The sequence below is a fragment of the Canis lupus genome, chromosome 1 (genome assembly GCF_011100685.1).
Source record: "Canis lupus familiaris isolate Mischka breed German Shepherd chromosome 1, alternate assembly UU_Cfam_GSD_1.0, whole genome shotgun sequence".
NCBI classification, from domain to species: domain Eukaryota; kingdom Metazoa; phylum Chordata; class Mammalia; order Carnivora; family Canidae; genus Canis; species Canis lupus.
The window spans coordinates 95,660,470-95,675,392 of NC_049222.1; the positions used below are offsets into that span (position 1 = coordinate 95,660,470).

A 14,923-nucleotide genomic window follows, 5' to 3' on the forward strand; every position below is an offset into this window, starting at 1 on the left:
ATGTCCATATTACCCAAAACAATCCACAGATGCAGTGCAATTCCTATCAAAATCTCAGACATTTTTGCAGAAATAGGAACATCTATTCCAAAATGCATTAAAGACTCTCAAGGGATCCAAATAGCCCAAACAGTATTGGAAAAAAGAACATGGTTGGGGGTTTCACACTTAGAAAGCTAAGTGTGGTACTGCCATCCAGATAGTCATATACACCATATAATGCCCAGAAATTAACCATATATATATATATATATATATTATATAACCAAGTGATTTTCAACAATGGTGCCAAGACCATTCAGTAGGAAAAGGATGGTACAGATGGGCTTGGGAAAACTGAACTACAAAAGAATGAAACAAGACCACTTTCTTACACCATCCACAAAAATAAACTAAGATGGATTGAAGACCTAAATGTGAGACCTGAAACCATACAAATACTAAAAAAATAAAGGCAGCAATCTCTTTGACATCACCCTTTACAACATATTCATGGACATATCTCCTCAGGGAAGGGAAACAAAAGCAAACATCAACTATTGCGACTACACCAAAATTTAAAAAAAGAAAAATTTGCACAACAGAGAAAACCAACAAAATGAAAAGGCAACCTACTGAATGGGAGACAATATTTGTAAATGCTATATCTAATAAGGGTTGATATTCAAAATGTATAAAGAACTCATGCAGCTCAACACCAAATATATATGAATATATAATCTTATTTTTAAATGGGCAGAGGACCTAAATAGACATTTTTCCAAAGAAGGCACAGATGGCCAACAGACATGAAAAGATGCTCAACCTCACTCATCATCAGGGAAATGCAAGTCAAAACCACAATAAGATAGCACCTCACACCTATCAGAATGGCTGTTATCAAAAAGACAAGAAGTAAGTGTGGACAAGGATATTGAGAGAAGGGAACCCTGATCCACTGTTGGTGGGAATGCAAACTGGTACAGCCACTGTGGAAAACAGATACTATATGATTTCACTTATATGTGGAATCTAAAAAACAAAACAAATGAACAACAACAACAAAAAAAAAAAACAGAAATGGACTAATAAATACAGAAAACAAACTGTTGGTTGCCAGAGGGGAGATGAGTGGTGGGATGAGTGAAATGGGTGAAGGGGATCAAGAAGTACAAACCTCCAGTTATAAATAACTCATGGAGATAAAAAGTACAGCACAGGGAGTATAGTTAGTAGTTTTGTAATAACGTGTGGTAACTACATTTATGGTGGTGAGCATTGAGTACTAATAACATTTTATGTCAACTATAGTTCGATAATGAAAGAAGAAAAAGAGCAATGTACATACTTTAATTTAAAAACACTTTATTGAAGGGAAGGAGAAACTAAGTGGGGAAAAATTTGAGAGGAAGACAAACCATGAGAAATCCCTAACTCTGGGAAATAAAGGGTTGCCAAAGAGAAAGCAAGTGGAGGATGGCATAACTGGGTGATGGGCATTAAGGAGGGCACATGATGTGATGAGCACTGGGCGTTATACTATATGTTGGCAATAAAATAAAAAATAAAAAATAAGGAGCAATACAGCTAATCAAAAAATAAATAAAAATACTTTATTGCTAAAAAGCACTGTCATCTGAGCTTTCAGTGAGTCACAGTCACTGATCATAGATCACATGACAATTATAATAATGAAAAATTGAAATATTGCAAGAATTATCAGAATGTGACACAGAGACAAGAAATGAGCAAATGCTATTGTAAAAATGGCACTGAGAGACTTGCCTGACCCGGGGTTGCCATGATATTATTTTGTAAAATTGCAATATCTGTGAAATGCAGTAGAGCAAAGCAAAATTAAATAGGATTTACCTGTACAAATTATTAGGAAAATAATAGACTAGCCAATGAATGGGATTGGAAAACTATCAAAATGGCAAAAACTGATTTGTATTTCCTACCGAGCAAAGATATAATTTCCTAAATGTGAAAAGCGAAACCTTAAATATTTTTGGAACCTTTGGGATAGAAGGATAGATGGAAATGGATTTCTCAGAAAACACACAAAAAGTGCAAGGAATAAAAGAAAGGACTAATGAATTTTACTGGGTTAAAATTAAAAACTTCAGCTTGACAAAATGAAAGCAATAATTAGATACCACTTTATACCCATCAGAATTGCAAATTTTCAAATGCCTAGAAGCAGTTAGTGTTGACATAGGTTTAAGGAAATGAGAATTTTTATGTGCTGCTAAGTAAGAGTAGAAATAGATGCTGAAAAACTCTCTTCCCCAGGCAGAAGAGTGTGTGCATGCAGGGTGACCTGGAGTGTGGATGCAGAGCCCACATGGGGTGAGAATGGGCAATCTGCAGAGATGGGAGACTGGTCACAGAAGGGAGTTAGAAATGTGGACAGAGACAAAACTAGAATGAACCCTATGATGTTGGATTGGAATTATTTACGTGTGCACAAGTTCAGTTTTCATAGATAGATGGATAGATATAGATGATAGATTGATATATGATTGATATGTAGATATATAGATAAATGAGATTGATGATGATGATAGATAGATGATAGATAGATAGATAGATAGATAGATAGATAGATAGATAGATAGATAGATAGATAGATAAATTTTGGAGCACCTGGATGGTTCAGTCATTTAAGCAACTGACTCTGGATTTCAGCTCTGGTGGTAGTCTTGGGGTAATGAGATCAAACCCCGCCTAGAAGGCTCCACGATCAGCAGGGAGTCTGCTTGTGATTCTCTCTCTTGCTCTCCTTCTGCCCCTCCTCCTGCTTGTACTCACTGCACTCTCTCTGTCTCTCCCTCTTTCTCTCAAATGAATAAATCTTAAAAAAAAAAAAAGATTTCTACATGTAGACTGACGTGCAAACTTTCTCTCGTAAAAGGGTCTGGAATAGGGATGCCTAGGTAGCTCAGCAGTTGAGCATCTGCCTTTGACTCATGGTTTGATCCTAGTCCTGAGATCAACTCCCGCATCAAGCACCATGCAAGGAGCCAGCTTCTCGTTCTGTCTTTATCTCTCCCTCCCTCTCTCTGTCTTTCATGAATATATAAATAAAATCTTAAAAAAAAAAAGAGCCTGAAATAGTGATACTGCAATAGTGAGGGCACACCTAACACTCAGAGCTAGACTTCTAAATACTGTTCTCCACTGAAAGCCACCATCAGTGTTCCTTGGAAAAATGGCTGAATGCAGGGCTGGGGAATACCAGACAGATGAGCTGATGCATCTTGTTCTGCCAGATAGAGAGACGGTGCTCAACGAGTGATGAAGGCATGTCAGAAGGACAAGGTACCAAAGAAAGGGCTCACACAGACCACATCTGTGACCATTAGAACATCAGAATAAACAGTGACACTCATCAATTATAAGCCTCTGAATAAAATTAGAAACCATGGGTCCCTACAGATATAAATAAATTGAAAGTTTGGTGAGCAATAGGGTACTTTCTTCAAAAATACTCTCTACAAAATAGCAATTACAAAGGAAAGGAGAGGTCTGGAAAATTCCACCTGAGGGCAGTGGTCAAAGCAAACATCCCACCTGATGGGATGCATCCCACAGCATCACCTCTGGAATATTCTTGCCAACGATGTGTAAACTGCATGAAAGCACGGGGAACCTTTTTTTTTTTTTTTTTTTTTTTTTTTTAATGAGGAGCATCCTACTCTACACTGGCCTGTGGCTTTTGAGTCTCAAGGTCATGAAATAAAACAAAGACTAAGAAGTTGTTGCAGATGGGGAGATACTGAAGAGAGATGACAAGCACCAACAAAGCAGGATTTTGAACTGGGTCCTTTAGCTGTGATGGCACCACATGTACAACTGGTGAAACCTGTATGGGGCCTTAGTGTCAGATGGTAGGACTGCGTCACCATCAGGCACAACGGTTGTACAGTGGGTGTATCTATGTAGGAGAATATTCTTTTTTTATTTAAATTCAATTAATTAACATGTAGCATATTATTAGTTTCAGAGGTAGAGTGACTCATCAGTCTTATATAACACCCAGTGCTCATCACATCACGTGCTCTCCTTCATGCCCGTCACCCAGTTACCCTGTCTTCCCACCCTTCTCCCCTCCAGTAACCCTTAGTTTGTTTCCTATGATTAAAAGTCTCTTATGGTATGTGTAGGAGAATATTCTTAATTGTAAGAAACACACTGAAGTATTCGAGGTGATAAAAAATCAGAAGGCAGCCTCTGGTAGTCTAGGAAAAATAAATTAATACTGTATCCTCAAAGTTTCCATAAAATCTGTAAACATTTCCCCAAAATTAAAGCACTCTGCAGCCAAAATTTTACATTGAAAACATGCATATATGTGAAAATAACAAACTCTCCCATATGTATATAGACCCCCAGTGGATGCCTAAAACCACAGATAGTACCAAACCCTATATATATATATATACTATATATTTTCCTATTCATACATACCTATGAAAAAGTTTACTTTATAAATTAGGAACAGTGAGAGATTACCAACAATAAGTAACGAAAACTTGAACAATTTTAACAATATACTGTAATAAAAATTATGTGAATGTGGTCTCTCTCTCTCTCTCTCTCTCTCTCATTCTCCCCCAAAGCATCTTTTTGTCCTGTCCTAACCCTTCTTGTGATGATGTAGCTGATAAAATGCCTACATGATGAGATGAAGTGAGGTGAAGGATGCAGGCACTGTGACCTTGTGTCAGGGGACTGCTGACCCTCTGAGCACATGTCAGGAAGAGGATCATCTGTTTCTGGACCCTGGTTGAGGGCAGCTAACTGAAACCATGGATTGGAGTGGGGAGGGGATTACCTGTAGAAGCAGCAGATACCAACAGGCTCATTATAATAGAGAAATTGTACTAGTGAGAAATGGAATCAACCCAAATGTGCATCAAAGGAGCACTGTTCTGTAGATCTAAGTGCCTTCAATTTCATCTTAATTTCTTTTATCTGATACAAAAGTGGCCCAGTTTTGCAAAATTTGTGAGTAATAAGTATATGGATTTGCAATAGATCATTCCTCTATGATGGAAATACTTCATTGTTAAAATTTTAAAACAGTAAGATAAAATTGTTATCAAAATTTCAGAGAATATAAATAATAGTGGAAGGGAATAGAAGGGAAGGGAGAAGAAATGGGTAGGAAATATCAGAAAGGGAGACAGAACATAAAGACTCCTAACTCTGGGAAAAGAACTAGGGGTGGTGGAAGGGGAGGAGGGCGGGGGGTGGGAGTGAATGGGTGACGGGCACTGAGGGGGGCACTTGACGGGATGAGCACTGGGTGTTACTCTGTATGTTGGCAAATTGAACACCAATAAAAAAAAAATTATTATTTAAAAAAAATTTTCAGAGGCTCTGAGCAGAATTTGCAAATAATGCCCTGCCTGGCCCCAAGCCACATTGAAGCTCTTTCCCAACTAAACTGCATGCTAACCTCACAACTTGTGGCCCAGCCCCCAGGATTCCACAGCAGCAGCAAAGAATCCCTGCTGGGATTAATGGGGGTGAAGGAGATGCAGAGCAGGAGGGGAAAGGCCTTTCTGAACAGGGAGCGTGTGAGCTAAAAGACACCAAATGCTTTGACTTCTGGAGGAAACAGTTTCTTTTGTCTGAGAGACAGTCCCTGACCAACATGAAGGAAGGGCCAATGAAGAGTTAGTTGTTTCATGTACCATTGCATAGAAAATATAACATCTCCAATTTTAATAAGCACAGTCACAAATATATACCTTACTAATTGATACCTTACTAATTATTCATAACCCCAGATTTTATGTTACAATATGATATGTTCCTGCTATATCTGACTCCTTATATTCAGAGTAGACATAATCATTAAGCCTCATTAAGCCTGTTCTTCAAGAGCCTTTGTCATTTTTTTACTGACTTTCGAGAGTAGTGTTCTCATCCGAGTTTCAAGTCTTCCAGTGTTACCAGTTAAACTGAAGACTCTCTAAGGGACTGTGCCAACCAAGTAGCATATGTGATTAGGAAAAAAATGCCACTCTCTTTCTGAATCATCTGCCTTTGTTTTGTTACACATGAAGTGTTTGTGAGCAAAGCTACCCCAAGGAGGCACCTTAACTGGGTCGGCTTCATCTCCACTGTGTGAGGATGGAGACGCGGACCCAGAACTGATGTAAAACTTGATCTTGAGGTTCTGATCAAGTATGTTCTCAACTGGATCTGTCTAGGAAAAAAAAAATCAGATCATTGTATAGAATACATGGTTCTTCAGTCATGAACATTACAATACTTCTCAATAGCTATAATTTTAATATTTTTGTCGCAAGTATTTCAACATATAGGCTGCTGCCCTAACACTGCAGTAGTGAGTAGTCTGCTCCCACCATAGCCCTGCGTACTTCGCCCCACACACACATGCATCTTTCTCTTCCATTTGAAAGTGCTAAGACAGGGCACCTGGGTGGCTCAGTTGGTGAAGAGTCTGTCTTCAGCTCAGGTCCTGGTCCTGGGGTCCTGGGATCAGCCCTATATCAGGCTCCCTGCTCAGCGGGAGTCTGCTTCTCCATCTCCCTCTGCCCCTCCCCCTGCTCATGCTCTAGCTCTCTCTCAAATAAATAAGTAAAATCTGAAAAGAGAAGAGAAAAGAAAAATGCTAGGCTTCAAAAGAAAGGTGGATTCCCTCCAGAGTGGATAACAGAGAAATGAACTTGAAACTGAAGAGACGAATTCTGTCTGTGAGGGTGCCTGATGAAGATATGCCACTTTGGCTTATTGATTATTTTGAATTACAGTTACTGAAGAAACAGTGCAAGAAGGACACACTGACCCTCCTTTGTCTTCCTGTGAAAGCAGGTGATAAATCCCCCCTGTGGAAGGTCCCTCACTGAACCAGGAGGAGGGAAGACATTCTTATCATCAGAGATGGGATATTTGGGGCCAGGAAGGCTGTCTAAACAAACCTTGTTTGCCCAGCCTGTATCTTCCTAGTTACTTCTTCAGCATCCACCGCCCATAGAGCCAACTCCCTTTATCATGTCAAGCCTCCACATGCGATTTGTTTCTTTGTCTAAAAGGTAAAAGAGTTTCCTGCTCTGGTCACTTCTCTTGCAGAGACTCTCACATATAAGTCAAAATTCAGTTAAAATTTTGTATGTTTTTCTCTTGTTAATCTCTTATGTCAGTTTCATTCTTAGGCCCAACCAGAGATCCAGGAAGAGGAGAGAAGAACTGTTTCTCCCCTATACCACATTAGGCATTAAGTGAGAGTACAAGAAGCTAATCAACCTCGTGACTTATGGTCAAATACAATCCCCTGCTTATTTAACAGCACAGAAACTGGCACTCAGGGTCAGCATCCTTTATGTTAAGAAATTTTTAAAATTTAGTTTGTAAGATCAAATAATACACAATTTAGTGATTTCCAAAGTTATGGCTTAAACAAAATGCAGAAGCAGCTCCAGGATTTCTGTATAGGAGAGGATGGGTCCGAAGGCAAGGAGGACAGCCTTCCTGGGGTTGCATGCACACAGTGTTCTGTATGATACTAGAGAATAAAAACTGTTTTAGGGGCACCTGGGTGGCTCTATTGGTTAAGCATCTGCTTTGGACTCAGACCATGATCCCAGTGTCCTGGGATAGAGCCCCTTGCATGTCTCGGGCTCCCTGCTCAGCCTGCTTCTCTGCTCCGTCCACATGCTCCACTCTCTCTATCTCTCTCAAATAAATAAAATATTTTTAAATGTGTTTTGCTTTTTAATGTTGTTAAATATTAAGAAACAATATACACAAAACGGAGTCACTTATGTTAAGCCTCACCAAGATGGCACACCTAACCTAGTGTAGTTTCAGCCTCTCCCAGCAGTGGAACTGTAAACCAATCAATCTGGAATTTCTTGATCACACTAGTGAGGCAATCTGCCTGAGAAGACTCCCCCGCCCTTCCATCTAAGGGAAGGTGACCTTGCTTGAGACTACCCTTTCTTTTCTTTTGCTAATAATGTCCCTGTTGCACCTGTTTGTGCTGAGGAAAGCCTCTGATTTGTATTACTCTCAGAGCTCCCTTCTGTTTGTTAGATCTTTAAATTTACTCAGTTAAATTTCTGTTTAAGAATACACATTAAATTATGCTGATGGTGGTTGTAGTTGTGATGGTCCCTGTAACTGAGGATTTGGGGGTTTGGGGTAGCTGGGAGACGTTAGAAAGGCTTACGCCGCCCGAGCAGCCCTTAGTCTTGGAGTCTTCACTGATGGAAAAAAAAAAAAAAAACAACAAACCCTAAGGCTTTGTTTGAGCATGTTCTTGGGCCAACAGAACAAACTTTTCAGAGAGTCAGGCCAAATTATTAGAAGCAGAAATAATTGATGGCGTGCAAAGCAAAAATCTCTGCTTTGATAGTTACTTCCTAAGTTTGTGTTCAGTTCAAGGCAGCATCAGATATGTGGCTTAAATCCCCAAATGTCCTGTTGTTGTTGTTTTTTTCTTTTTTCTCAAATTGGAAAGACCGTGTCTTTCACCATTAACTCATGTGACCACTGTTGTGAAACACAATACACTATTCACATGATATTTGATTGGTGCTTCTTTTTTGGGGAGAATTTAAAATCCTGCTTTTTTGGATTTATTCCCATTAATTAGTTCCATTTTCTCCGTGGTGGATGCAAGGCTCTCAACAAAGTAGTTAAGCCCTAAGGCTGAAGGTTGGAACTCAAAACTCAGTAACGCCTGCCTGTCATTTATTGTTAATAGATGCATTCCCTGGTAGAGCGCTTGTGCATGGTGCCCATCCAGCTGTCATCACAGTGCCCAGTGCACACCAGAAACTCAAGTTTCCCACCTCCCTCGCTGGTGTCCCTATACTCAGACCTCTGATCACAGCCGCATTAGTTCACACTCCTCTGCCTCGCCAGCTAGTCCCTTTACATTGGTTCTCTCTCTCTTTTCTTCATTTAGTAAACTTGTTTTGCAGCGTGAGATGTAGCAAATACAGGGGAAAGGGCACAAGTCATATAATGTTAATTATTGTGATGCCCACCACCAGCAAAGTACCACCTACATCCAAAACTGGGACCCTGACGGCACCGGGAAGCCCCTTCTGGGTCCCATTCACAACCTTCCTCCTCCCCAAAAGAAACCATCTTGGGTCAAGCAGTAGCCTCTTTGCATTTGTTTGGAAATTGACCACATTAAGTATGCATCCCTAAACACTACTATGGTGTTAAGTGCCTGCCAGAAACTTCTGATGGTAATTTAAATGCTTGACAGTCAGCTTTTGATTGTGGAGGCATCCATTTCAAAAGACATCCATCTCGAGTAAACATACTGCCAGCTGCATCGCACAGCTACTAGCAAACCAAGCAGATAAGGAATGAGGCTGTCCCCACGGGGTTAGGGTACGGGTTAGGGTTTCTCTTGCAGAAAGCCCTGGGTAACCTAGACACTTGATTACTCCGGTGACCCTGCTTCTTCCTTCCCACGCTTATGCTCTAAATTTGCCAATGAAAAGTGGCCTTGGGCATGCCCAGTATTCTCCAGGACTGTCCGTGATAAATCTCGTTCCTCAGAGCTCTCTGGAGGTTATTGCTGAAATGAGTCCTGCAATCATAATAAGAACCACAAGGGTCAGTCCAGCCACAACACTGGCTGTGGGGAATGTCTGCGGGGCTCTCTACCCGTGATGCAGGTCCACTGAGTGCCCCAGGCAGGTGCAGCACAGAGCATCCCTGCTGACAGGCTGGACGGGACACAGCTAGAGTTTCATTTTGTTCCCTGTCTATTCTCCTGCGTGCCTGGCTTTTTTCACTCAATATAGTGGGTTTTTAAAATTTTTTAATTTAATTTAGATTCAATTAATTAACATAGAATGTGTCATTAGTTTCAGAGGTAGAGGTCCATGATTCATCAGTTGCATCCATCACCCAGGGCTCATGACATCACGCGTCCTCCTTAATCCCCGTCACCCAGTTACCCCATTCCTCAACCTTGTGTTGATGAGATTCGCCCGTGGTATTGTGGGTAGCTGTGGCTCATTCATCTGTATTGCTATGCAGTAGTTCATTATATTAGTACACCAGAATTTCTTTATTCACTCCCCTGTTTGATGGACATTTGGGTTTGTTCCTGTCTGAGCTGTCAAGAACATCCTTATATGTATTTTCTGGCATAGGTGTGCAAGATTCCTAGAGTGTATCCCTTGGAATGGAATTACAGTACCTCTGGTCCTCATTGCTCCATGTACTCACCAGTGCTTGCTTTGCTGTGTTTTTCTTTTAAGCACTGCAGTAACTGTGTTGTGCTATCTCAAGAGGTTTAGAACTTTTAATATATTTATTGTCTCTTTGGATTTCCTCTTTTATGAATTCTCTGTTAAGCTTCTTGCCCCTCTCCTGCCAAGCTGACTGATTTTCTCTTACTGATACAGGGTTCTTTGTATATTCTGGATATGAGCCTTTGCTAGTTGTTGTGGTGCAAATATCTTTCTCCACTCTGAGGCTTGTGCTTTCATAGTCTTTGCCCCATTGCTCTGCAGTCCTAGCTTTATAAGTCAAGTATCCACAGATACCTTTTTTCTGGATATTGTTCTGTTCTGTTGGTCTGTGTGTCTATGCATTTGCCAATACCATCCCGTTTTAATTACTGTCAGTCTTTTTTTTTAAGATTATATGTATTTGAGAGAGAGAGAGAGGGAGAGAGAGAATGAGTTGTGGTAAGGGGGAGAGGGAGAAGCAGACTCTCCACCTAGCAGGGAGCCAGATGTGGAACTCCATCCCAGGACCCTGAGATCATGACCTGAGCTGAAGGCAGATGCTTCACCAACTGAGCCACCCAGGTGGCCCTAAATCTTGAGAATATTCCTGTTGGATTACATGTCCTCCCAAATCCTCTGTAGCTCCTCTGCTCTCTGAAACCAAGGAGGATGTAGTTTTGCCCTCTGAGCTTGTGGTGAGAGGATCAGCCTTTATGGTCTCTGTTTGCATGCTTGTTTGTTTATAGATTTTATTTGAGAGAGAGAAAAAGAGCACAAGCAAAAGGGGAGGAGCAGAGGCAGAAGCGGACTCCCCACTGAGTGGGAAACCTGATGCAGGACTCAATGGACCCTGGGATCATGACCTGAGCTGAAGGCAGACACTTCACCGACTGAGCCACCCAGGTGCCCCCAGCCCTTATGGTCTTTGAATTGCCTCAGGGTCATCCTCCCCTTTCCTAAGGAATAGTGCACGCTCACAGCCTCTTAGCTCTGTGGTCCAGCCCTGTAGAATCCAGCCTCATTCCGTCAGCTTTCTTCGTCCCCTCCCCTTCAAACTGGCATTGTCTCTGCTGGTTTAACGCCCTCTCTGCTCCTGGCCTGTGCTGACAGGGCTGGTTATACGTGCGAGTCCCAGCCACGATGTCCTTATCAAATGGTGGTTCAGCCATACCCTTGGTGTTCTCAGAAAAAAGGCTTTCTCTTTTTTTTGCCGTACGGATAGGCTTGAGACTTTTCTAAATGTCTCATTTCTGGTTCCTTTTTTTATTATTAAAAAAAATACTTTATTTCAGTTTGCAAAAGCATAGTCTATTAAATTCAGGGTTAGAAATGGATCAAGAAGAAAAGGCTTTTTTGTCTATTCATCAAAACAGAAGTGAACATGTAGCAACAACACCATCCTACTTTCCATGACAAGTGACCGTAACTAGATTTCTTCGGCCTCCATTCAGCTCTTCTTAATGAATTCCTGTTGCCCTGGATCCTGGGCAGAGAGCAAGCTGCTCTCAGGAGTCGCCTGTTTCTCAGCAGACACCGTGTTGGTTTCCACGAGGCCATGACAGGGTCCTTCCCTGTTGAAGGAAAGCAGTGTCTGTTGTGTATAGCAGAGCTCAGACAAGCCTACAGGGAAAGGGGACACAACCCACAGGCAGCGATAGAGGTTCCAGAGGCTAGAAGTGTGCGAGAAGTGTCAGGCTCCCTCTGGCTTCCACAGGAGCATCCCTCCTTGCCGTCCCAGCTGCTGGGCCCCCCACCCCCCGCAGACTGAGCTCCAACATCTGTGCCCATCTTCCCGGGCTTCTCCCTCCCTTGGCGTCGCTGCCTCTCCACACGGTGTCCTTGCTCCTTACTCCTGGACAATTCCCTCTTCCAACGCATTTCTCGAACTCTTGCGGTAACAAGGCCCCAAGCCAGACCTTCAGTCCTTGGCCTAGAAGTTGTCTCTGCTGAATAATTCAGGGCAAGTCTGACCTTCCCCAAAACACGAGAACACAGTTAAGGTGGGTTCTCATCCTTCACCTTCCAGTAAGCACCAACTCGTTTCCATCTGAAAACTGCCTAGAACAGCCCTTCACAACCATGTCCCATCAGGGCTCTGCTCATGATCATTTATGTATTCTCCGAGAGAACGGAGGCGTTCCCCCCCAGCTCCCCACTTCTCCCTCTGGGCTCTCACCAGAATCACCCAGAACACCTGTCATCTGCCCACAGACCCTCCCTGGCAATCTGGGCTTTTTCTAGCTGTGCCTCAAGCCGCTGCCAGCCTTCCTATCACCCGTTCCAAAGCCACGTCTGCATTTTTAGGAATTTGTGGGAGCAGGACTTTACTTCCGGGTGCCAAAATCCTTCTTAGTCAGCACTCTCCAGAGGAACAGAACCATGAGGAGAAGTACATCTATCTAGATCGATCTATCTATCTCTTGCTGGGTCTTTACCATAACCATGGGAGCCAAATCCTCATAATAAATGTATATATGTACTTACTTATTTGCTTATATATCTTTATATTTTTATATGTGTCATTTTAACTTTATATACATATAAAGATTTATTAGAAGGAGTTAGCTCACATGATTATGGAGTCTGCAAATTCCCAAGGTCTGCAGTCAGCAAGCTGGGGGTCTGAGAGAGCTATCCAAGTGTAAGTCCTAGTCCAAAAGACTCAAGAAAAGCCAATGCTTCTCTTCAAGTCCAAGGAAAGACCAATGCCCAGTGCTTTCGGTCAAACAGAAGGAGATACCTCTTATTCACAAGAGGGTCAGCCCATGTGATCTATTCAGGCCTTCAACTGTTTGGATGAGGCCCACCCACACTGGAGAGGGCAATCTGCTTTACTCAGTCCATTCAAATGTTCATCTCACCCAAAAACATCCTCACAGACATAATGTTTTGACTAAATGTCTGGGCACCCTGTGGCCCAGTCAAGTTGACCCACAAAATTAACCATCACAGGAAGTATTTCTTCCTTTTCTATTCTTTGGAAGATTTTGATAAGATTGGAACTATTTCTTCTTGAATGTTTGATAGAAGCTATCTGGACCTAGAGTTTTATTGTAGGAAGATATTTAACAACAGATTCAACTTCTTTAGGGACACCTGGATGGCTCAGTGGTCGAGCATCAGACTTCGGTTCAGGGCGTGATCCCAGGGTCCTGGTATCAAGTCCCACATTGGGCTCCCCACAGGGAGCCTGCTTCTCCCTCTGCCTGTGTCTCTGCCTCTCTCTCTCTCTCTCTCATGAATAAATAAATAAAATCTTCAAAAACAACTTCTTAAATAATTATAGGAATATTCAAGTTTTTCACATTGTTTTGAGTTGATTTGAATAAGTGACATTTTCTAATGATTTATCCAAATTTTTCTTACATATTGATATGAAATTTTTCATATTTTGAAATGGTCTAAAGTTATTTTGTATTACATTATCTTTATATGCTTCAGATATGAGGTTCTTTTTATCAATTTTTATATGGGCCTTATGTGCCTTTTATTTCTATTTTTATTTCTCAATGAACCATCACATACTTTTGTCACTTTTATCGTTTTTATCGAAGCTGAAACTATTGGCTTTACTGTTCCTTTCTATTTTGTTACTTTTTTCTATATCATGAATTTTTGCTCCTAAGTTGTTTATATGTTTTTGCCTTCCACCTTCTTCAAGTTTAAATTGGTATTTGTCTGTAACTTCTAAAAATGGATTAATTATTCAGGTTTTCTTCTTTTATATTTTATGTACATAAGGTTATGTACATGTTTTAAATACTGCTTTAGCTGCACTCCACTAATAACTGAAGTATAAAATTTTTGTTATTAGTCAGTCCAAACTATTCTCTAATTTCCATTAGAATTTCTCCTTTGATTCATGGCTTACTTAATAATGTATTTCTTAATTTACATATAGGAACTGAACATATATTTTTAAAATATGTACTTCTAACTTAGCTCTTTCAAGGTCAGAGAACATATTTTCCTTGAGTCCAACCCATTGATGTTTGTTGAAACTTAGTTTGCGGTCTGTCTACTCATTTAAAAAAATTTTTTTTCTATGATTTTAAGAAGAAACTGATTTCAGCACTGATTATGTGCCCTGTTCTGTATTTTTCCATTAGGTCAATTTTGTTATCATTTTATTCAAGTATTTCCTGTCGATTATTGAGTAATTTCCTATCATGGAGGATTTGTCTATTTCTCCTTGTACTTCTGTCATTTCCCATCCTATATATGTATTTAAGGTGCACTGTTTGATCCATATATATTTAAAACTAGTATGACTTCTAGGTAAAAGTAGCCTTTCATTATTCTATTAAGTGACTTTCTTTACTGCCAATACTATTTTGTGTGTTGGGTTTTATCTGATATTCATATAGAGATCTCGGCCTCCCTTCAGTTAATGTCTAACCAACATTAAGGCTTTCTATAGTTTAAGTTTAGAGATATCCCCCATGAATAGTAAACAGTATATGTTAGATTTTATTTCATCTATTCGGACAGTATTTTTTTTGTCTCTGGAGTGTTTTTGTTACTTGTAATCAATTTGGTTAGTAGTTACTGAGATTTCCTGCCACCATCTTGGTTTGTGCTCACCATTTGTCCCATCTGCTCACAATTTCTCCCCTTTCTTGTCTTGTTAGATTAGCTGACTCTGTGATTGCTGTTTCTGCCTTTGAACTTCTTCATACTGTGTCTATTCTGTTTGTACT

General features: G+C 40.7%; 1 protein-coding gene and 1 long non-coding RNA gene across 9 annotated transcripts in view; one reads left to right on the top strand and one right to left on the bottom strand.

The window, feature by feature from the left end:
* Positions 1-14,923, bottom strand: part of LOC484191 (serine/threonine-protein kinase MRCK alpha-like) — a 66,420-nt gene that overhangs the window by 39,790 nt on the left and 11,707 nt on the right. For 4 of the 8 annotated variants that reach the window (XM_038527284.1, XM_038527285.1, XM_038527283.1 and 1 more), the window contains one exon: positions 6,092-6,202. The exons of the other annotated variants lie outside the window; for them this stretch is intronic. In XM_038527284.1, coding sequence (XP_038383212.1) covers positions 6,092-6,202 — 111 coding nt within the window. The remainder of the gene's footprint in view (positions 1-6,091; positions 6,203-14,923) is intronic. 8 annotated transcript variants of the gene reach the window in all.
* The window catches only part of LOC111097017, a 65,022-nt gene that overhangs the window by 24,381 nt on the left and 25,718 nt on the right, over positions 1-14,923 (top strand). The window lies entirely within an intron of this gene.